At 42.7% G+C, this 24,466-nt stretch overlaps 1 protein-coding gene across 1 annotated transcript in view; it reads left to right on the plus strand.

Annotated features, from left to right (window-relative positions):
• The window catches only part of mms22l (MMS22-like, DNA repair protein), a 297,601-nt gene that overhangs the window by 36,214 nt on the left and 236,921 nt on the right, over positions 1-24,466 (plus strand). Inside the window, exons 6-10 of the mRNA XM_063033047.1 lie at positions 6,847-7,024; positions 7,881-7,974; positions 17,011-17,141; positions 20,213-20,326; positions 23,560-23,739. Coding sequence (XP_062889117.1) covers positions 6,847-7,024; positions 7,881-7,974; positions 17,011-17,141; positions 20,213-20,326; positions 23,560-23,739 — 697 coding nt within the window. The remainder of the gene's footprint in view (positions 1-6,846; positions 7,025-7,880; positions 7,975-17,010; positions 17,142-20,212; positions 20,327-23,559; positions 23,740-24,466) is intronic.

Genomic DNA, 24,466 nt, shown 5'->3' on the forward strand with positions numbered 1-24,466 from the left:
TAGATTATAATAAAAAGCCACTAATCCAATACAGAAAATATATTCTGCTTGTGAAATGCTGGAGCTTGAAACATCTCGCCTGTCACGTTTTGCTGTGTCATGCTTCTGCTGCCGAGAAGGAGGTACAGAAGCCTTAGGGATGTCACCAGAAAGTAGCATCCGTCATCAAAGAGCCCCCACCATCCAGGCCATATTCTCTTTTTGCTACTACTGCCAGGAGAGAGGTACAGGAGCCTCAGGTCCCACACCATCAGATTCAGGAACAGATATTACCCTTCAGCCTTCAGGTTCCGGAGTAACTTCACTCACCTCATCACCAAACTGATTCCATAACCTGTGGACTCACTTTCAAGGACTCTATACCACTCGTGTTCTCAGTATTATTTACTGTCTATATTATTATTTGTAATTGCACAGAGTGTGTTCTTATGCTCATTGGTTGTTTGTCCATCTTTGTTTGTGTGTAGTTTTTCATTGATTTTATTGTGTTTCTTTGTATCTACTGTGAATGTCCACAAAAAAATGAATCTCAGACCTGTATATGGTGACATACATACTTTGGTAATAAACTGACTTTTAAACAAGAAGCATTGGTTGCTGAATCATAGGAGTTTGCTGCAGAAGTACTCTTAAAGCTGTATCTAATTCATCTTTCTGAATCAGACCAGTTCCAGCTTGTACTTCTGGTAATTTGTCCCCCTACCCTTTCCCTCTTTTAACATTACCCTTTCTGGTTTCCCTCTTATCCCCTCTCCTCACCTGCCTGTCACTTCCCTCTGGTTCCCCTCCTTCTCTTTCTCCCTTGGCCCACTGTCCTCTCCTATCCGAATCTTTCTTCTGCAGTCCTTTACCTCTTCCACCTATCACCTCCTGGCTTCTCGCTTCATCCCCCCTCCCCTCACCTGGTCTCATCTGTCACCTTGCCAGCTTGTACTCCTTCCCCTCATCCACTTTCTTATTCTCGCTTCTTCCCCCTTCTTTTCCAGTCCTGATGAAGGGTCTCAGCCTGAAATGTGGACTGTTAATTCCCCTCCATAGATTCTGCCTGACCTGCTGAGTTTCTCCAGCATTTTGTGTGTGCTGCTCTGGATTTCCAGCATCTGCAGAATTGCAGAATGTACTGTGTCTATTTCATTGTACTCCTCACCATGAAATTTCCCTATCAAGCACCATTTTTTTGAAATCACCTATATTTGTTATTTCAAGTTATAAATCTAGTCATTAAAATGTTGCCCACAACCTAAGCGGAAAAGAATTCTATGTTGTCCAGGCGTGCTAAGATAGGGCAGATACTGCGCGGCAGGACAGGTTTTAGAAAGGCTATAAAAGCATCACACACATTGCGTTTACATTTATATCAGTTTGTGATCATGTTTATGCACATGCTCTACATGCATAGCATATTGTATGTACTCATTATAAAAAGTATTTTCAGGAGTATTTGCGATAGCAAAATGTCTTGCCAATGTTGCAACAGACACGATACTTTGTTATATTTGTGGTGAGTATACACTTAAATCTGAAAGACGGAGCATGACACCTCTTTTTAAGAAAGGCTATGAGCTCTACTTTCGGTGCAAAATTGGTGACCAAGACAGCCTGGGCTCCTCACATTTGTTGCACAACATGTGCTACCGATCTTCGAGCTTGAATCAGAGGTACTCGGAAGCCAATGCCGTTTGCTGTTCGGATGATATGGTGAGAGCAGAAGGATCAAGTGACAGACTGCTACTTCTGTCTGACCAGCGTGTCGGGCTTCTTTGCTAAAAACAGGAAATCCTTTGAATACCCCAATCTCCCTTCGGTCAGGAGACCTGTGCAGCATGACAATAGTCTTCCAGTACTGGAACCACCAGAGACGGGGACTCTAGAGGAGACAGACAAAGGTGCCATGATGCACAAGCCAGGAATGGAAAACGACACTGATAATGATACAGATATTTAACCCTTTATGTCAAGTGAGTTAAATGGCCTGATCAGAGACCTGGGTGTGTTAAAGGCAAAAGCTGAATTACTGGGTTCAAGACTGCAAGGATGGAATCTGCTGTCACCAAGCACAACATTTCCGAGAAGGATTTTGATATTTGAGTCAGATGTTTCCCAGAATAACTAATGTCAAGGCTAAAGGAAGACATTTTTTCTTGGTTCACAAATCAAACAGGTCATCAATGGCAGGCAATCTGAAGAATCTCCAGTGGAACCAGAGAAAATCACATGGAAGGCATTCAGACATGTTGTAGAAAATTTTCTTGGTAACTATAGAGCACCAAACTACTGCAGCCAGTTGACAACATGCTTCAAGCACACAAAATCATGGAGTGCAGCATGTCACTAAAGATTCATTTTCTGCATTCTCATTTAGACTTCTTCCCTGCAAATCTTGGTGTTATCTGTGGCGAGCATGGTCAAAGGTTTCACCAGGACTTTGCAGTCTTGGAGAAATGGTATCAGGGCAACTGGAATCCATGAATGCTGGCTGATTATTGTTGGACACTTAAGCAAGAAGCCTCAGACACTGAGTACAAATGAAGATCATCAACAAAACATTTTTAGCTTAGTTGAGTTATTGCAAAGTGTTGCATTACATTAAATAAAAGTTAATTTATTGTTTCTCCAAATTCCTACGTGATACAAGTAGTCTGAAATTATATTTGTGTTCAGCTTCAAGCAGTCTTATCATAACCACAAACAAATTCTGAGGAAGGAATATTTTCGAAAAACCATTGCTGTTCTGTGCTTCTGATCAGTGAAAACAGTATTGCATCATTTGTAAACCTTGGCTTCAAACGTTTCGTACTGCCTTTAAACTTTAATTATTTTGTTGTTTACCTCTTGCAGTTATCTTTCTAAGCCTGGTGTAATAATATAGACCTTAATTTTTAATATAATCCATGTAACTCTTCTAATGTAAATTCAAAGAAAAATTTATTATCAAAATACCTATATGTACCTTGGTATTCATTTTCCTGCAGACATTTACAGGGAAATAAAGAAATTCTATAGAATTTGTGAAAAACTGTACATAAACAAGAACTGACAATCATCCAATGTGCAATAGAAGACAAGTTAGACCATAAGACCTTGGAGCAGAATTAGGGCATTCAGCTCATTAAGTCTGCTCTGCCATTTGATTAGTTTCCCTCTAAATACCATTTTCCTGCCTTCTCCCCATAACCTTTCACACCTTGACTTATCAAGAATCTATTAACCTCCGCCTTAAATACACTCAATGACCTGGGCTCCACAGCCACTTGTGGTAATGAATTCCATATATTCACCACCCTCTGGCTAAAGATATTGCTCCTCATCTCCATTCTATATGGAAGTCCCTCTATTCTGAGGTTGTGCCCTCTGGTCCTAGAAGTTTTACAAATAAAAAAAAATACTGAACATGAGTTGTAAAACCTTGAGAGTGAGTCTGCAGGTTGAGTTGAAGTGAGTGAAGTTATCCACACTGGTTCAGGAGCCTGGTATTTGTAAGGTAATAATTGTTCCTGAACCTGGTGGTGTGGGGCTTCAGACAGACACCTGTACCTCCTGTACGATGGTTGTAGTGATAGGAGATCATGATGTGGGGCCTCAGACAGACACCTGTACCTCCTGTACGATGGTCATAGCGATAGGAGATCATGGTGTAGGGCCTTGGTGATAGATGCTGCTTTCCTGTGGAAGCCTGCCGTATAAATGTATGCCTTAATTGTTTGTTTAATCCCAACAACTCTTGTAGTACTGTATTATTTCTGACAAAATTACCAAGAATGATCATGGGATTTTTAAAGTAAATGAATGCATGCATGTCTGGTATTGTGGAAGCATTGTATCCATTTGGATTCAAATATCAGCCTATATTTTAATATGCGCAATGTGCGATCAACGTTCCCTCTAGTTATTTTTTACAGCTGTGCAGACCAACCATTATTCTGAGCAGAAATTTTTTTACACAACCTGAAAACACATAAGAAAACTCCAGCTGCGCGGCAACCAAGGTTGTGTGTTGGAGCATTTCACACCGCAGCTTGGAAAGTGGTTGGGATGTAAAGGTCTGATCCAGTATAAATTCAATTGGTAAAGCAGAATTGCGATTTGGCAGTAGTATATTCAGTGGTGTGAGAGAGAACAGAGGCATAGTGGGCACGCTGGAATTTGTACTGGGTCGGGGGCTGGCTGTCCCACTGGTGCTGCCTTGCCCTGTTGCTCCCTGGAAGATGATCTGGATTGCTTTAGTCTGTGGCTGACCCAGCCAGAGATGAGGAATTACTGTGTGCTTGTTCATACAGAAACATGGCTCCAAGCAACCTCCTATTCACCATCAATCTTTAGGGATTTGTGCTATTATTATTTCGTGACTCTATGTGCTGGATCATAACTATCTGTGCTGTGTGTGACTGAATGTACTGTGTTTTCCACTGTCACCCAGAGGAATGATGTTTCCTTCAGCTGTGTAGAGATGGATACTTTATTGATCCTGAAGGAAATTACAGTGTCACAGTAGCATTACAAGTGCACAGATATAGATATTAGATGAGAAGTAGAACGAATAAAAAATAAGTTACTACAAACAGTCTAACAAGAAGGGGTCACCTCATCCCTGGCTATAGGCTGACTCATTATAGGGCCTAAGGGTAAGAATGACCTCATGTAGCGCTCTTTGGAGCAGTGCAATCACAGAAACATAGAAAACCTACAGCACAATACAGGCCCTTCGGCCCACAAAGTTGTGCCGAACATGTCCCTACCTTAGAAATTACTAGGCTTACCCATAGCCCTCTATTTTTCTAAGCTCCATGTACCTATCCAGAAGTCTCTTAAAAGACCCTATCGTATCCACCTCCACCACCGTTGCCGGCAGCCCATTCCACGCACTCACCACTCTCTGCGTAAAAAAACTTACCCCTGACATCTCCTCTGTCCCGACTCCCCAGCACTTTAAACCTGTGTTCTCTTGTGGCAACCATTTCAGCCCTGGGAAAAAGCAATGTCCCCTTGGATCTCATCTTAGTCTGTTACTGAAAGTTCTCCTCTGTTCAGCCAAGGTGGCATGCTGAGGGTGAGAAATGTTGTCCAGAATTGCCAGGATTTTCCAGGGGGTCCTTTGTTCTACCACAACGTCCAGTTCGGTCCAGTTTGACTCCTACATCACAGCCAGTCTTTTCTTTTTAATCAGTTTATTGATCCTCTTGGTATCACCTGTGTTGATGCCATCCCCCAGCACACCACTGCGTAGAAGGTGGTACTGGTGACAACAGGCTGGTAGAACATGTGAAGGAGAAGCCTGCAAACTCCAAAAAAACCTCACTGTCCTCAGAAAGTAGAGTCAACAAAGGTAAGGACATGTTCGGCACAGCTTTGTGGGCCGAAGGGCCTGTATTATGCTGTAGGTTTTCTATGTTTCTATGAAACACCTTAGCCAAGACCTGATTGAATTTTTTGAGGATGTGACTAAGCACATTGATGAAGGTAGAGTCATTGATATAGTGTATATGGATTTCAGCAAAGCATTTGATAAGGTACCGCATGCAAGGCTTATTGAGAAAGTAAGGAGGCATGGGATCCAAGGGGACATTGCTTTGTTGATCCAGAACTGGCTTGCCCACAGAAGGCAAAGAGTGGTTGTAGATGGGTCATATTCTGCATGGAGGTCGGTGACCAGTGATGTGCTTCAGGGATCTGTTCTGGGACCCCTACTCTTTGTGATTTTTATATTTGACCTGGATGAGGAAGTGGAGGGATGGGTTAGTAAATTGGCTGATTACACAAAGGTTGGGGGTGTTGTGGATAGTGTGAAGGGCTGTCAAAGGTTATAGCAGGACATTGATAGGATGCAAAACTGGGCTGAGAAGTGGGAGATGGAGTTCAACCCAGATAAGTGCAAGGTGGTTCATTTTGGTAGGTCAAATATGATGGCAGAATATAGCATTAATGGTAAGACTCTTGACAGTGTGGAGGATCAGAGGAATCTTGGGGTCCGAGTCTATAGGACACTCAAAGCTGCTATGCAGGTTGACTGTGTGGTTAAGAAGGCATACAGTGCATTGGCTTTCATCAATCAGGGATTGAGTTTAAGAGCCGAGAGGTAATGTTACAGCTATACAAGACCCCGGTCAGACCCCACTTGGAGTACTGTGCTCAATTCTGGTCGCCTCACTACAGGAAGGATGTGGAAATGATGGAAAGGGTGCAGAGGAGATTTACAAGGATGTTGCCTGGATTGGGGAGCATGCCTTATGAGAATAGGTTGAGTGAACTCGGCTTTTCTCCTTGGAGCGATGGAGGATGAGAGGTGACCTGATAGAGGTGTGAAAGATAATGAGAGGCATTGATCGTGTGGATAGTCAGAGGCTTTTCCACAGGGCTGAAATGGCTAGCACGAGAGGGCATAGTTTTAAGGTGCTTGGAAGTAGGTATAGAGGAGATGTCAGGGATAAGTTTTTTACGCAGAGAGTGGTGAGTGCGTTGAATGGGCTGCCAGCGGTGGTGGTGGAGGAGTTGGAAATGATAGGGTCTTTTAAGAGACTCCTGGATAGGTACATGGAGCTTAGAAAAATAGAGGGCTATGGGTAAGCCTAGGTAGTTTTAAGGTAAGGACATGCTTGGCACAACTTTGTGGGCTGAAGGACCTGTATTGCGCTGTAGGTTTTCTATGTTTTTAACTCCAGCCCTTCTTGTACTCAACCTCTGTGTTGGTACTGCACTCGTGTCTGTCATCCAGATTCACCCCCGGGTACTTGTAGGTCCTCACCACATCCACATCCTCACCATCAATAGTAACAGGGAACAGTGCAGTCAGAGCAAAGATTCATATAGAGGAAGTAATTTAAAAAAGGATATTTTTATTTCGCTTCCCAGATATTTGGAGCCTTCCAGAGAACTGAGTGATAAACCTATCCATCCATACGAAGAACTGGAAATCCAGCTGCCTTCAGTATTAGTGGAGGAATTGCATGCACTTACCCTGTTCATTGGCCATCTCCGTGAACGGCCCAGTATCATCCTAGCCAACCTCTCCATAAGCAACCAAGGCAAGGTTTGTGTCAAATTTGCAGAGATATTTATTTGAAGTAAATTTTCTCAGTAAGATTTCTGAATTAGATGGATGGTATCCTTTTCGATAGACGTTATCTTTCTCCCAGATTTGAAATGTCAAATACCAGAGGGCATGATTTAAGGTGAAAGGGGGTAATTTGAGAGCAGATGTGAGGGGCAAGTTTGTTACACAGAGAGGGTGTCTGAAATGTGCTGCCTGGGGTGGGGGCGTTTATAAGATGTTTAAATAATATGTTTAAATGTGAGGAAAATAGAAGAATGTGGACATTGTGTTAGGAGAAGGGATCAGTTTAGTTGGTTATTTGATTACTAATTTAACTGGTTCCGCATGACACTGTGGGCCGAAGGGCCTGTCCGGTGCTGTATTGTTCTGTGTTTAGGTATGTCCTTGCACTGTGTTGGTCATTGATGCAAAACAATGCCTTTCACTGTATATTTCGATGTACAAGTGACAAATCAAAGCTAATCGTTTTAATATGATGCACATCTGATGTGAGAATTGTGACTGATGCAGGTAAATGTTCTTGAGTTTTTGAAGTGGCTTAAAATGAACCAAAGATGGTCATTCCTCTCCAAAAAACAAAAATTCATTCTCTATTCCCCTGTGCTAAAATAAAGAGTATGTGCATTTTGTAATCACAGGTCTAGGTTTTGGTCTTTTATTTTTATTGGTTAACTCATCTTTCTGCCATTTTGTGGGATCTTCTTGTGTGTAATATGCAAATCACTCAATTCCAAATCAACTCCTAATAAGTGAAACACATACTACTACGATAATGATGTGGTGCTGCATGGTGTAAGAATGTTGGTAAAATCTTTACTCACTTTCCTTTTAGGTCTTTCCACCATCCTGGCATTTGGTACATTTGCATTTGGACATTCAGTGGTCACTGCTTGAGATTTTGCATATACTCAGCGAGAAAATGTTGGGTAAGATTTTTATCGATCAGGATTGTCTCAGTGAATGAGAAGTTTAAAAATGGAGTGGATCATTGAATTCTGCCAGACACTTGTAAATGGACAAATGTCTCTGTTCTGAGCTACGTTTTGCCATATTGGTAACAAAAGGAAATGCATAGACCTGGGACAAGGTTCAAATCCCATTGCAATGGCCGAGGAACTTGAATGCAGTTAATTATATTTAGGTTACCTTTATTAATTACAAAATGACCATACTTTGACAGAGAACTGCTTGATTAGGGGTGTATACAGTAGAGATGCTGGCAGTGTTGGTTGTGTTGCGATGGGTGGAGAAAGCTAGACAGGTCAAAGTGTTGATATGCTCAGATCCATCCTCAGTTCTAGCAAGTTTAAGGTCTTTTCACTCAACAGTCGGCAAGGTGTACTTTACAAAGTCCTTCAGTCAGTCACAAGAATTTCAAATCAGGGAGGTCAGGTAAAATTTCTATGGGTTCCAGCACATGTAGGGGTGAAGGAGAATGAGAGGCTGGATGAGTTGGCAAAGAGGGCGTTAAAGAAACAAAATATAGAAATGCACATTAGTATCAGTAAAGCAGAGGTTAAGTGTGTAATCTGGGAAAAAATCAAACATGGTAAGAAAGATGGGACAGGGAGGGGAAAGGGAGGCATTTATATCAAATACAAAAGCGTTTTGCAGGTACTAGGGTTGGTGGTGGATACAGAAGAGAGGAACCTGTGTGGACTAGAGTAAGGCTGGGCATTAAACAAAACATTGAAAATGATAGGGATACACCAGGCAGGATTGTGCGAGGAATGTCAGGAAGAGGAGTCAGTAGAACATGCAGTTCTGAGTTGCAGAAAGTATGGGATACAGAGAGAGATGATGAGAATTAATCTAAGGGAATTGGGGTGCAGGAATTCACATTAAAAGGGTTGCTGGGCATGAGCGAGAGAGCACAGGTCAGGGTATTTTTAGCTTTCTTAAGGGGTACAGGGGTTTTTTATAGGATATGATGGATAAGCAGGAATAGGGTACTAGGATGGCAAAAGATGGGAGGATAAAGTGTAGGTTAGGGTATATGTGTGTGTGTGTGAGATTGAGTGAAGGGATTTAGAATGTAAGTCTATTGCACACTCTGGAGCAGAAGGTGGCGGTAATGCACCATTAAGCTGGGTGACAACCGCCGTAAAACCAGGAGAAGAAGAAGAAACTGCCTGATTCAGTTATGCTCTTGAAGAAATGAAGTCTGCAGTCTTTATCTGTGGAAAATAAACAGACAAAGTTTCAGACCAAGATCCTTCATCAGGACTGGAAAGGAAGGTGAGTAGGGGAGGGGAAGGAGTAGAAGCTGGCAGTTGATAGGTGACACTTTGATCCCCTCTCCCTCACCCACCCATCTCTCCCCTCATCTGGTGTCATCCATCACCTGCCAGCTTGTACTCCTTCCCCTCCCCTGCACCTTCTAATTCTGGCTTCTGCCCCCTTCCTTTCCAGTCTTGATGAAGGGTCTCGGTCCAAAATGTTAAATGTTTATTCATTTCCATGGATCCTGCCTGATTTGCTGAGTTCCTCCAGCATTTTGTGTGTGTTGTTCAAGCACACTCATGGTGACATGGTAGTGAAGTAGTTAGTGCAACACTTCACCAGCAATCACTGATCAGGGTTCGATTCCCATCGCTATCGGTAAGGAATTTGTATGAGAGCACGTGTTTCCTGCCCTATTCCAAAGACATACGGCTCAGGGTTGGTAAACTGTGTTGGCGTACTGAAAGCAGGGCGACACTTGCCTCCAGGACATCTCAGACTGTGTTAGTCACTGACAAAAAAACAAGGCATTTCACCGTGTGCTTCGATGTTTTGATGTACATGTGACAAAAAAAGTTCATCTTAAGATTTCCAGATATCTGTGTTTGTGGCCTGCAGCGTTTGCCTGGTTTGTACCACAGCCAGCCACACAGTTAAAGAGGGGCAATAAATGTCGCCTCATCAGCAATCCTGACATTCTGGGAATAAATGGAGCATGGTCTAGGGAAGTGTATGGTCATGCACTTCGGCAGAAGGAATGAAAGCACAGACTATTTTCTAAACAGGGAGAAAATTCAAAAATCAGAGGTGCAAAGGGACTTGTGAGTTCTCGTGCAGGATTCCACAACCAGTGGTAGGGAAGGCAAATGCAATGTTAGCATTCATTTTGAGAGAACTAGAATAAAAAAGCAAGGATGTGATGCTGAGGCTTTATAAGGTGTTGGTCAGATTGTATTTGGAGTATTGTGAGCAGTTTTGGGTCCTTAATCCAAGAAAATATGTACTTGCATTGGAGAGAGTCCAGACGAGGTTGATGAGAATGATTCGGGAATGAAAGGGTAACATATCTGAGGCGGCATGGTGGCGTAGTGGTTAGCACAACACTTTACGGTACTGGCGACCGGGTTCAGTTCCCACTGCTGCCTGTAAAAAGTTTGTGTATTCTCCCCGTGTCTCTGTGGGGTTTCTCCGCGTGCTCCACTGTCCTTTCACAGTCCAAAAACCTTCTGGTTGGTATGTTATTGATCGTTGTAAAACGTCCTGTGTTAGGCTAATTTGGGGGATTGCTGGTGGCATGGCTCAAAGGGCCGGAAGGGTCTACTCTGAGCCTTATCTCAATAAATAAATAAAATAAACTTACGAAAAGAGCGATGACTCTTGGCCTGTACTCACTGGAATTTAAAAGAATGAGAGGAGAAAAACCTAGACAGAGTGGATGTGGAGACAATGTTTCCTACAGTGAGGGAGTCTTGGACCAGAGGTCACAGCCTCATAGTAGAGGACCTCTCTTTAGAACAGAGATGAGGTGAATCTGTGGAATTCATTGCCACACACAGCTGTGGAGACACTGGCCATATTTAAAGCAGGGATTGATATGTTCTTGATTAGTAAGGGTGTCAAAAGTTACTGGGAGGAGGGAGAGATCTATTGATCTCCACTGTTGCAACTTCAGACACTGTGCAGTGGGTTTCAGTCAGGTGTGAAAGCAGAATCAAAGAGGTGGGAATACAGGGTGTTGAAGGGGAAAGAACAGTAAGGGCTAGTAACTAGTAGATAGTGATGTGGACTGTGCTAATGTGTTAACAGGGAACTGCAGACACAGGAATGCAGCAGCGATGACACCCACGTTTCAGAAACTTCTCTCATTATGTTACCGCTTTGTGATAGAAAACTGGATTTACTGTTAGAGCTGCGGATAATCATTTTATTCTATAATCAGGACCTAGTCCATTACTTAATTAAGTCTTCCTGTCACTACCATTCTGTTATCAAAATGTAGTTTTACTGGTAATCTCATCAACTGAGAATATAAAAGCTGTACCAAATTCATGAATATAGATTTTTCCTTCCAGTTAAAAAAATTCCTTTCCCCTTCCCTCTTCGTCTATTTGCCACTCTGGCCTTTTAACTCCTCTCATCTGCCTACCATCTCCCATGGGTTCCCCTTCTCCTATGATCCAGTCTCCTCTCCTATCAGATTCCTTCTTCTCCAGCCTTTTACCTTTCCCACCCACCTAGCTTCACCGGTCACCTCCTAGCCATCCTCCTTCCCCTCTCCGCACCTTTTTATTCTGGTATCTTCCCGCTTCCTGTCCAGTCCAGAAGAAGGTAAACTGTCCTAAACGTTGACAGTATATTACTTTACGTAGATTCTGCCTGACCTGCTGAGTTCTTCCAACATTTTGTGTGTGTTGCTCCAGATTTCCAGCATCTGCAGAATCTCATGTGTTTATGAATTCATGCTCAGGTATATCAGCTTTGACTGGTCTCCTGGTGCGCTTCACTTTTTAATAAATCGCCCGTCATTTTGAACATCAACTCTGTTGGTCTTTCAGTTTGCCCCTACACAAAATGTGTCAAATTAGTAGAGGATATTTTGTTTAATTTAGAGAGTGTAAGGTAATTTTTCTGCTATTTATCACTCTGTTTTGCAGTTGCTTGTGAATTTGGTGAGCGGTTGCAAGTTGTGTGATTTGTAATTTAATCAGCAGCTGCACTATTTGGTTGGGTGGTTTATAGTTACCGGTCTGGTAATGACATCCTTCAGCCTTATAATTGCATATGCCATGCTGACCTGGCAAAGAATCTACAAGAAATGTTATTCAGTTTTATATGTACTTTAAACAAAAGCCTGGGGTTATTTACTCTGCAGGTTTGAGAGTTCGGGTAGATGGAAGACAATTTCTTCATCGAGTGTTGAACATTTTTAAGGAAATAGATAAATTTAAACCATGGGAATACAGTATGTCAGTTTATTCTAACTTGCAGTAATTTCTCCCCCTCTCTCACTTCCATTCCCCACTCTAGCTATCCTTTACCCCTTCTCCTCACCTGTCTATCACTTCCTTCTTGTGCCCCTCTGTCTTCTCTTTCTCACATGATTCACTCTCCTCTCCCATCAGATCCCTTCTTCAGCCCTTTACCTCTTCCACCTATTGAGGTGATCTGCTTCTTACTTCACCCCACCCCCAGCTAGTTTCACCTATCACCATCGAGCTTGTCTTCCTTGCCCTCCTCCCACCACCTTATTCTGGCTGCTCCCCCCTTCCCTTCAGTCCTAATGAAGGGTCTCGGCCTGGAACATTGACTGTTTATTCCCTCCCGTAGATACTGGCTGACCTGCTGAGTTCCTCCAGCACTTTGTGTGTGTTTGTGAACTTGCATATTATTGCCACAAAACCTGTAATAGGTTGATGTTAGCTGAAAATGGTGCGTACAAGAGCAAATTTGATGGAGTAGATTCCCATAGGATGGAAAACCATCCCAGTTAGCACAGCCGTGTTTCATGTTGTACTGTGTCTCTCAATTTCATGTTGTACTGTGTCTCTCAGTTTCATATTGTACATGTTGTACTGTGTCTCAGTTTCATGTTGTACTGTGTCTCTCAGTTTCATGTTGTACTGTCTCTCTCAGTTTCATGTTATACATGTACTGTGTCTCAGTTTCAGGTTCTACTGTGTCTCTCAGTTTCATGTTGTACTGTGTCTCAGTTTCAGGTTGTACTATGTCTCTCAGTTTCATGTTGTACTGTGTCTCAGTTTCATGTTGTACTGTGTCTCTCAGTTTCATGTTGTACTGTGTCTGTTTCATGTTGTACTGTGTCTCCCAGTTTCTCTTCCAATGGAATCAATAGAATACATTTCATTGGCAAAATGCACGGTGTTGATTTGAATATATAGAACATAGAAACACAGAAAAACCTACAGCACAATACAGGCCCTTCGGCCCACAAAGCTGTGCTGAATATGTCCTTGCCTTAGAAATTACCCAGGGTTACCCATAACCCTCTATTTTTCTAAGGTTCATGTACCTATCCAGGAGTCTCTTAAAAGACCCTATCGTATCCGCCTTCACCACCGTCGCAGGTAGCCCATTCCTCGCACTCACCACTTCCTGCGTAAAATAACTTACCCGACATCTCTGTACCTACTTCCAAGCACCGTAAAACTATGCCCTCTCGTGTTAGCCATTTCAGCCCTGTGAAAAAGCCTCTAACTATCCACACAATCAATGCCTCTCATCATCTTATACACCTCTATCAGGTCACCTCTCATCCTCCGTCGCTCCAACGAGAAAAGGCCAAGTTCACTCAACCTATTCTCATAAGGCATGCTCCCCAATCCAGGCAACATCCTTGTAAATCTCCTCTGCGCATTTTCTATGGCTTGCACATCCTTCCTGTAGTGAGGCGACCAGAACTGAGCACAGTACTCCAAGTGGGGTCTGACCAGGGTCCTATATAGCTGCAACATTACCTCTTGGCTCCTAAACTCAATCTCAGAATTGATGAAGGCCAATGCACCGTATGCCTTCCTAACCACGGAGGCAACCTGCGCAGCAACTTTGAGTGTCCTACAGACTCGGACCCCAAGATTCCTCTGATCCTCCACACTGCCAAGAGTCTTACCATTAATACTATACATATTCTGCCATCATATTTGACCTACTAAAATGAACCACTTCACACTTATCTGGGTTGAACTCCATCTGCCACTTCTCAGCTCAGTTTTGCATCCTATCAATGTCCCGCTGTATCCTCTGACAGCCCTCCACACTATACACAACACCCCCAACCTTTGTGTCAGAAAATTTACTAACCCATCCCTCCACTCCTCATCCAGGTTGTTTATAAAAATCACGAAGAGAAGGGGTCCCAGAACAGATCCCTGAGGCGCACCACTGGTCACCGACCTCCATGCAGAATATGACCCGTCTACAACCACTCCTTGCCTTCTATGGGCAAGCCAGTTCTGGACCCCCAAAGCAATGTCCCCTTGGATCCCATGCCTCCTTGCTTTCTCAATGGGCCTTGCATGGGGTACCTTATCAAATGCCTTGCTGAAATCCATATACACTACATCTACTGCTCTACCTTTATCAATGCGTTTAGTCACATCCTCAAAAGATTCAATTGGGCTCGTAAGGCACGACCTGCCTTTGACAAAGCCATGCCGACTATTCTTAATCATATTATGCCTCTCCAAATGTTCATAAATCCTGCCTCTTGGGATCTTCTCCATCAACTTACCAACCACTGAAGTAAGACTCACTGGTCTATAATTTCCTGGGCTATCTCTACTCCCTTTCTTGAATAAGGGAACAGCATCTGCAACCCTTCAATCCTCCAGAACTCTCCCATCCCCATTGATGATGCAAAGATCATCGCCAGAGGCTCAGCAATCTCCTCCCTCACCTCTCATAGTTATAGTCATACTTTATTGATCCCGGGGGAAGTTGGTTTTCGTTACAGTTGCACCATAAATAATTAAATAATAATAAAATCATAAATAATTAAATAGTAATATGTAAATTATGCCAGGAATTAAGTCCAGGACCAGCCTATTGGCTCAGGGTGTCTGACCCTCCAAGGGAGGAGTTGTAAAGTTTGATGGCCACAGGCAGAAATAACCTCCTATGACGCTCTGTGTTGCATCTCAGTGGAATGAGTCTCTGGCTGAATGTACTCCTGTGCCTACCCAGTACATTATGTAGTGGATGGGAGACATTGTCCAAGATGGCATGCAACTTGGACAGCATCCTCTTTTCAGACACCACTGTGAGAGAGTCCAGTTCCATCCCCACAACATCACTGGCCTTACGAGTGAGTTTGTTGATTCTGTTGGTGTCTGCTACCCTCAGCCTGCTGCTCCAGCACACAACAGCAAACATGATAGCTCTGGCCACCACAGACTCGTAGAACATCGTCAGCATCGTCTGGCAGATGTTAAAGGACCTCAGTCTCCTCAGGAAATAGAGTTGGCTCTGACCCTTCTTGTAGACAGCCTCAGTGTTCTTTGACCAGTCCAGTAGCCTGGGGTACATCTCGTCCGGTCCTGGTGACTTATCCAACTTGATGCTTTCCAAAAGCTCCCACACATTCTCTTTCTTAATATCTACATGCTCAAACTTTTCAGTCCACTGTAAGTCATCCCTACAATCACCACGATCCTTTTCTGTAGTGAATACTGAAGCAAAGTATTCATTAAGTACCTCTGTTATCTCCTCCGGTTCCATACACACTTTTCCACTGTTGCGTCCTATGCTCTCACGTCTTATCCTCTTGCTCTTCACATACTTGTAAAATGCTTTGGGCTTTTCCTTAATCCTGTCCGCCAAGGCCTTCTCATGGCCCCTTCTGGCTCTCCTAATTTCATTCTTAAGCTCCTTCCTGCTAGCCTTATAAATTTCTCGATCTCTATCATTACCTAGTTTTTTGAACCTTTTGTAAGCTTTTCTTTTCTTCCTCACTAGATTTACAACAGCCTATTATCTACAGTAGAGCAGTACTGCATGGTACAGTCCCTTGGGTCAATGATGTTATGCTGACCTTTCAACCTCCCTGAAGGTCAACCTGGAAGACCATAATACATAGGGGCAGAATTAGGTCATTTGGCTCATCGAGTCTGTTCTGCCATTCAATCTTGGCTGACTTATTTTTCTCTCAAACCTATTCTCCTGCCTTCTCCCTTTAACCTTTCACGCCTTGATTAATGAAGAACGTATCAAGCTCCGCTTTAAATGTACCTAGTGACTTGGCCTCCCCAACAGTCTGTGGCAATGAATTCCATGGATTCATCATGCTATGGCTGAAGAAATCCTAATTTCTAAATGGATTAAAAAAAATCTAACCATTCCCTTGTAGATCACCCTCCATTTTTCGATCACTCATGTGCTTATTTAAGAATGTCTTCAATGCCCCTAATATGTCTGCTTTTACCAGCACTCCAGCAGCAAATTCCACACACTCACCACTCTATGTGTAAAAAAACTTAACTCTGACATCATCCAATCACCTTAAATTATTAGCCATTTCCACCTTGGGAAAAAGTGTCTGACTGTCCACTTGATCTATGCCTCTTCTCATCTTGTACACCTGATCAGATGGATTCTCATCCTCCTTCATTCCAGAGAGAAAAACCCCAACTCACTCAACCTATCTTCATAAAACCCACATTTAGAGCTACTGACCTGGGATGAATCTCAAATCATGGTGTGTGAAATATGGAAGAATTGAAGATCTGATCAAGGGAGTTGATTATTTGGGGGTTATTTATTGTGGGGACCAGCTAGTGGAATTAGATGTATGTTGATCACTCAAGGGAGTTGATTATTTGGGGATTATTTTTGGTGGGGACCAGCTGGTGAAATTAAATGTATGTTGATCACTCAAGAATTATGGTTGATATTTGCAGGTTGATTAAAAATTGATCATGGAGGTACAGAAAGCAGAAAAAAACTTGATAATATGCATGTTCAAGATTCTGAATTCAAACTTAATTGGCAGCTCAGCTCTATTTTAAAAAAAATCAATGTAAAGTTAATTTTATATAACATATTTTGACAGCTTTTTAACTTTTACCCAAAGTAGATTTAATTAACCTCGTTCACTGATGGTTTTGTGAAACCACGTAAATGTACGTGACCTTTGCATTGGGTAAATAATTAACTTGTCTGCCTGCGTTCCTCGGTAATTTCCTCTTTTAACATCCTGGTGACTTTTCTGTTTGTTGTTATTTTAGGACAAGTAATCTATGCACATCAGTTTATGAATCTGACCGGTCAAAACTTGACTAATGTCAGCCTGTTTGAAGATCATTGTAATAATCTTTTGCGTGACCTGATTGTTTTAGCGGTCAACAAGTATACCAAGGTAGGGAATGTTTCTCCTGACCTTCGATGTACAATGTTCCCTTGTTCCCTAATTGTTTTTTACCAGGAACATGATGTGATACAATGTCACAGTCAGTACGCAGAGATGGAAATAAAAGCTATATAGTTTGCCACCCTTGTTGCTTCATAGATGCTACCTGACTTGCTGAGTTCCTACAATACTTTGAGTGTGTTGCTCTGGATTTCCAGCATCTGCAGAATCTATTATGTTAATGAGATTGTAAGATAGATTGCATTTATTATAATTCATATTTTTAACTAAAACATCTTAAATGTAATCTTCTGTCACAGCATAAAATGTTTAAAATATTCTCTAAATTAATTCCACTTCAACATGAAAAAAACACTTGAAATTTTGGACATTCCTTTCATAGTCATAGTCATAGTCATACTTTATTGATCCCGGAGGAAATTGGTTTTCATTACAGTTGCACCATAAATAATAAATAGTAATAAAACCATAAATAGTTAAATAGTAATATGTAAATTATGCCAGGAAATTATGAAATAACTCCAGGACCAGCCTATTGGCTCAGGGTGTCTGACCCTCCAAGGGAGGAGTTGTAAAGTTTGATGGCCACAGGCAGGAATGACTTCCTATGACACTCTGTGTTGCATCTCGGTGGAATGAGTCTCTGGCTGAATGTACTCCTGTGCCCACCCAGTACATTATGTAGTGGATGGGAGACATTGTCCAAGATGGCATGCAACTTAGACAGCATCCTCTTTTCAGACACCACCGTGAGAGAGTCCAGTTCCATTCCCACAACATCACTGGCCTTACGAATGAGTTTGTTGATTCTGTTGGTGTCTGCTACCCTCAGCCTACTGCCCCAGCACACAACAGCAAACATGATAGCACTGGCCACCACAGACTCGTAGAACATCCTCAGCATTGTCCGGCAAATGTTAAAGGACCTCAGTCTCCTCAGGAAATAGAGATGGCTCTGACCCTTCTTGTAGACAGCCTCAGTGTTCTTTGACCAGTCCAGTTTATTGTCAATTCGTATCCCCAGATATTTGTAATCCTGCACCATGTCCACACTGACCCCCTGGATGGAAACAGGGGTCACCGGTACCTTAGCTCTCCTCAGGGTCTACCACCAGCTCCATATAGAAATACCCAAACTTACAGCTTTAATTAAAAAAAAAATCAGGGCTTATTTACATAGCCAAGTTTTAAATTCCTAGAAATTAGTGACTGCTTCCACAAAGCGTTGAGAATGGATTTTAATGCCCTCACTTCAAGTTTCAGGGTTGCCATTCAGGAGAATGTAAAGGAGGATGTAATGATTGTTACTCTGGATGTGATACAGCAGTAAAAATACACAATAAACATAAAGAATACAATAAAAACACTAAATATAAAGGCACAACGTACAAGTAACTGTTATTTTTATATATATGAAAGAGAGAGAGAAAAAAAAAGAGGCCCTTTGACCAGTGAGAATCATGCTGACAATCAAGCCCCCATTTCTACTAACCCTGCATTTCTCCCTATATTATGAGATATATAGATAGAGTAAACACAAGCAAACTTTTTCCACTGAGGTCGGGTGAGACTACAATCAGAGTTCATGGGTTAAGGTGAAAAGTGAAAAGCTTGAGGAACATGAGGGGAAACTTCTTCACTCTGGGGGTTGTGAGAGTTTGGAATGAGCTGTCAGCATAAGTGAGGATGCGGGTTATTTCAACATTTAACAGGCATAGGGATAGGTACATGGATGGGACGGTAAGGAGAGCAAGTAATAGTTTGGCATTGATTAGATGGGCCTGTTTCTGTGATGTAGTGATCTGTGACTTCATGACATATACATGACAGGCTACTCTTCAGGCAAGAGAGTATTAGGATGGCAGTGAGTCCTACCATCATCCCCTGGCATCTGTCTTACTGTACTTGTTACAATGTGGATCTCTGCAGTTTCCATGTTGTTATATTTAAATTTTCAGATACTGTGCTTCATAAATCATAGGATGGGAGATCAAAGCTATCTGGGAGGTTGTGGAAAGCATGATTTGGGAAAGGGCTGGTGATGGGAGGAAAGGTTATTGGAACATTTGGAGATGGGGCTGTGCTTGTGGGGAGGGGGCTGGTTTACTGAGTGCGGTGATGGGGCTATTAACATTGTCAATGAAACCAAATGGCCTCAAAGTGGCTACAACCCATCGTGCTGACAACCAAAGTTCAGTTCCCCCCCCCCACCCCCTTTGGTGAATAAATACAAAAATAAGAAATTAGAATCGTTTAGTATCACTAATATACACTCATTGACCACTTAACTAGATACATATGTACACCTGCTTGTTAATGTAAATATCTAATCTGCTAATCATGCAGCAGTAACTCAATGCATAAAAGCATGCAGACATGGTCAAGAGGTTCAATTGCTGTTCAGACCCAAAAATCAGTATGGGGAACAAATGTGATCTAACTGACTTTGACCGTAGAATGACTGTTGGTGCCAGATGGAGTGACTTAAGTATCTCAGAAACTGCTGATCTCCTGGGATTTTCACACATAACAATCTCTAGAGTTTACAGGGAATGGTGCAAAAAAAAAAGAAAAATTCAGTGAGTGGCAGTTTGTGGGTGAAAATGCCTTGTTAACGAGAGAGGTTGGAGGAGAATGTCCAGACTGATTTAAGCTGACAGGAAGATGACAGTAACTCAAACAACAGTGATGTTGCAGTTACAACAGTGGTGTGCAGAACTCTGAACACACAACATCGAACCTTGAAGTGGGTAGGCTACCGCAGAAGACTACAAGCATACACTCAGTGGCCACTTTATTAGGTATAAGCATACCTAATAAATTAGCCACTGAGTGTATATCATGAAGTGTTTTGTTTTGTGGCAGCAGTGCAGGGCAATACATAAAGTATACTGTAAATTATATGAAATATATGTGTGGAAAAAGTAGTGAGGTGTTCATGGATTCATTGTCCATTCAGAAATCTGGTGGAAATACATAGAGTAAATAGTATAATTGTCGCTGGTTGATTCTTGTTGCTTATTTCACTTGGTTTTGTGAATGTTACCCTCTGCTTCTAGGTCAGACCAACTGATGCACTTAACGTTTGTCATTACCAGTGCAGCTGCGTGAAGGAACTGTGGTTGCTGCTCATCCACCTACTTGATCACCGGAATAAGACTTCCCAAACCGAGGTAATGTTGCTTCAATTTGCTTGGGTCTTCTAACTGAAAATCAAGAATCAAGTATCAAGTATCTTTATTAGACCATGCTGCCCAGTGACCTGCTCTGGGCCCAGATTTCGCTGCCCAGCACGAAGCTGATCTCAAGCTCTTCAAATCAGCTCCGTGCCCAGGTAATCCAAACTCACACCCGAGCCAGTTGTATGGGCATCAAATCTCCTCTGCCCAGACCCTGTCTTCTCTGCTTCGTGCCCAGAGCAATCCAAACTCGCACGCGGGCCAGTTGTATGGGCATTAAATCTCCTCTGCAAGGCTCCGGCTTTTGCACTTGGTGCCCAGAGTGATCCAACCTCGCCCCCAGGCCAGTTGTATGGGTATCAAATCTCTGCCAGACCCCGTCTTCTCCGCTCAGTGCCCAGAGCAATCTAGCGTCGGTCTTGGGCCAGTTGTACGGGCATCGGACTCCATCCGCAACGATTCTGCGTCACACCATCTCAGCTCATCCCCCGAACTTGATTCGCCATTGCTCGCCCTTCACTGTTTGCGGCAATAACTTAACTCAGTTTACCTCAGAAAATGTATTTTTGGTGATATTTCCAGTTGGCTTTCTCAAGTTTTTAACTACCAGGAAATGTTGCACGCATTCGGTAGCGTCATTTTAACCGCAAGTATAAGGATTACAGAAACGCTAGTGAAAACTTTATTGGTGGGCACAGAAGGTAGAACTTTGAATTGGTGTTCGTAAAGGAGGATGGTGTATGGGGTGTCCAGACAGGGATAGCATCTCCAGTGAAGGGGCTTATTGTCTGTCTTCATTCTGTTGCCCACAGGACACTCAGCTCCTACCTGTGGCTCCAGGTAGCTGTTTACATATGACAACTGCCACACCCAATACGCTGCTTCGACAGGTGGGCTAAACTAGGTGAGGGTAGCCAGTGGGCCTCATATCCCGGTGAAATTAGGACATGCTTGTCCAAGCATGTGAGGTAAACTCTGGCAGACTGGGCGGATGACATCTACAGTGAGAAGTGGTACTGCAGTGCCTCATGGAGAGTGAAGCGCATGGTGAGGCACAGAAGAAGTCATGATCATTGATTGAACCAAGGAAGACTCCAGTTTGTGATGCTTGTTTGTACCACTGGACCAGGTCGAGAGAGTGGAACTGCCACTTTAAAAACTCTCCTGCACGTTTCCTGTCATCGTCAGACACAACGGACAACCAATCATAAAGGAAGATGCAGTCCTGATGAAGGGTCTTGGCCCGAAACGTTGATTGTTTGTTCCCATCCTGACTGTAGAGCTCCTCCAGTACATTGTGTGTATTGCCCTAAATTTCCAGAATCACCAGTACTTCTTGTATCTGTAAAGCAAGCTGGTATTGTTAGACTGAGGTACTGAGGTTATTGGGAAGCTGGATTAGATGGGGATAAAGAAAGGGCACCAAAACAACTCAAGATGATCAAGTCGCTGCCCTCGGAGGGGCTGCTGGTTTGAGTCTCTGAGGGAAAAATCTAACAATTAGAGTGTTTTATGAGGATTTCTTGGGAAATATTTATCCACACAAGCAGTCATAGAGGTGAATGCAATTTATAAACAGTAATCACTTCTCTTTAGTTTTGATTCAGAGAAGAATGGATTTTTATTAATCAAATTAATTGGATTATGGGGAAGAATGAGCCATAAGCACATGATTTGACTCTGTTCCTTTGGGTTAGAACATAAAACAGGAACAAGCCCTTCGGTCCACAATGTTGGACTGAACTAACTAAATGAATAATCAAATGCCCGACCAAATGAATCCCTTCAGTCTACACAATGTCCACATCCTTCCATTTTCCTCACATTCATGTGTCTATCTAAGAGCCTCTTGAATGCCCTGACATGTTTGTCTCCAACACCATCCCTGGCAGTGCATCCCATGCACCTGTCGCTCCCTATAAAGAACTTGCCTGCACGTCTCCTTTGAACTTACCCCATCTCACCTTCAATGCACGCTGTTTTGCCTAAGACATTTTAACTCTGGAAAAATGACAATATCTGACTGCTGTACAGATGCCTCTCATATAAGGTCTCAATCAGGTCTCATATAACCCTCAAATCAGGTCTCACATAACCCTCAATCAGGTCTCATATAACCTTCAATCAGGTCTCACATAACCCTCAATCAGGTCTCATATACCCCTCAATCAGGTCTCACATAACCCTCAAACAGGTCTCACATAACCCTCAATAAAGTCTCCCGTCAGCCTGTGCTGCTCCAGAGAAAACAACCCAAGTCTGCCCAACTTCCCATTATAGCACTTGCCCACTCATCCAGGCAGCATCCTGGTAAACCTCGACATCCTTCCTATAATGCGGCAACTAGAACTGTATGCAATACTCCTGATGTGGCCTAACCAGAGTTTTATGGAGCTGCAACTTAATTTCCTAACTCTTGAACTGAGAAGCATGCCATGCCTTCTCTACTAAAGTTCAAAAAAGTAAATTTATTATCTAGATACATATATGTCACCATATAGAACCCTGAGATTCATTTTCCATAAATCCATAATAGAATAATAACTATAATATAATCAATGATTACCCTGTGTGGCTACTTTCTCACAGAAGTAAGTCTCGAAAATTTAGAGATGATGACTTTAATCTTCCAATAACTGAAGAGTAATTTCCGTTAAAAACTACTGGATATTAATTCTGGATTAAAAAATGAGAAGAAACCAAGCCTGGGAATTTCAAACCAGCTAGTGCTGAGGAGTTCTTTAAGGGTATCATAGCTGGGGTGTATAGTGGGGATAAGCTCCCACTACCTATTAAATGCTCTCAATGGCGTGCATCTCAAGTAGCCTCTGACAACCAAGTCCAGCTCCTGGCCTTCACATGTGGCTGTTCCTGAACCTGGTGGTGTGGGACCTGAGGCTTCTGTACCTCCTTCCCAATGGCAGCAGTGAGAAGAGAGCATGGCCTGCATGGTGTGAGTCTTTGACGAAGGATGCTGCTTTCTTGTGGCAGTATTCGTTGTAGATGTACTCACTGGTGGGGAGGGCTTTGCCTGTGATGGTCTGGGCTTTGTCTACCAATTTTTATAGGCTTTTCCATTCTTGGGCATTGTTATTTCTATACTGGGCCTTAATGCAGTATGTGTGTCTATAGAAGATTTAGATGGCATGTCAAATCAAGATTTACCTTCTGGAGATACTGTTCTATAGGCCAGTAGAGAGTGAATAATTTCTGTCTGCATCCTGCAGAATTTCTGGAACTGCTTGAACAGTCATCTCAGGGATCTCTTGCAAGAGAAGACAAATACAGAAGGAGTTCGTCTTTGTGTTTCCAACATCTGGAAGGATCCTCGTGGTTTCACTTGGTGGCTGGTTACCCACCTTGCAGTTCTTTACACATTTGACAGAAATGGAACCACTCAAGACAAGGTAGAGTTGGGATATGTATGAATTGTTCTTTTTAGATTTCAGAAAACCTTTTATTGAAATTCTGCAAAATTGTACCTGGGTTGACCATTTATTGAGCAGTGATTTCTCAAAGTTCCGGTAATTTCTCCCCCTCCCCCGAATATCTTTCCCCTTTTACCCTTTCTCTTCTCCTCATCTGTCCATTTCCCATGGTCCGCTTTCCACTCCTATCAGATTCATTCTTCTTCAGCCTTTTACCTGTTTCACCTATCACCTCCCAGCTTCTTACTTCATCTCCGCTGTCCCACCCACCCACCTTCCCCCTCACCTGGTCTCTCCTATCACCTGCCATTCATCTTGTCCTCCTTCCCCTACCCTCACCTTCTTAATCTGGCTTCTTCCCCCTTTCTTTTCAATACTGATGAAGGGTCTTGGCCCAAAATGTTGACTGCTTTTTCCTCTCCACTGAGGCTGGTTGATCTGTTAAGTGCCGCCTGAATTTTTTTGTGGATTTCTGGCATCTGCAGAATTTGCTAATGTACACATGTCTTGTGATAAATATTGGTCCAGTTGTGAGTCCATGGGACTAGGCTGAATTGCATGGACTGGGTAGGCCCTTTTTCTGTGGCTCTCACTACATTGATTAATACATTGCCCATAAATGTGAAGAAAATTTATTCTAATTTCTTAAGAACAACGTTCACTTATTCAGTATTAATTTGTCTATTTCTCACGTGAAGTCTTTTAA

This window comes from Mobula hypostoma, chromosome 2 (genome assembly GCF_963921235.1).
Source record: "Mobula hypostoma chromosome 2, sMobHyp1.1, whole genome shotgun sequence".
Classification (NCBI taxonomy): Eukaryota; Metazoa; Chordata; class Chondrichthyes; order Myliobatiformes; family Myliobatidae; genus Mobula; species Mobula hypostoma.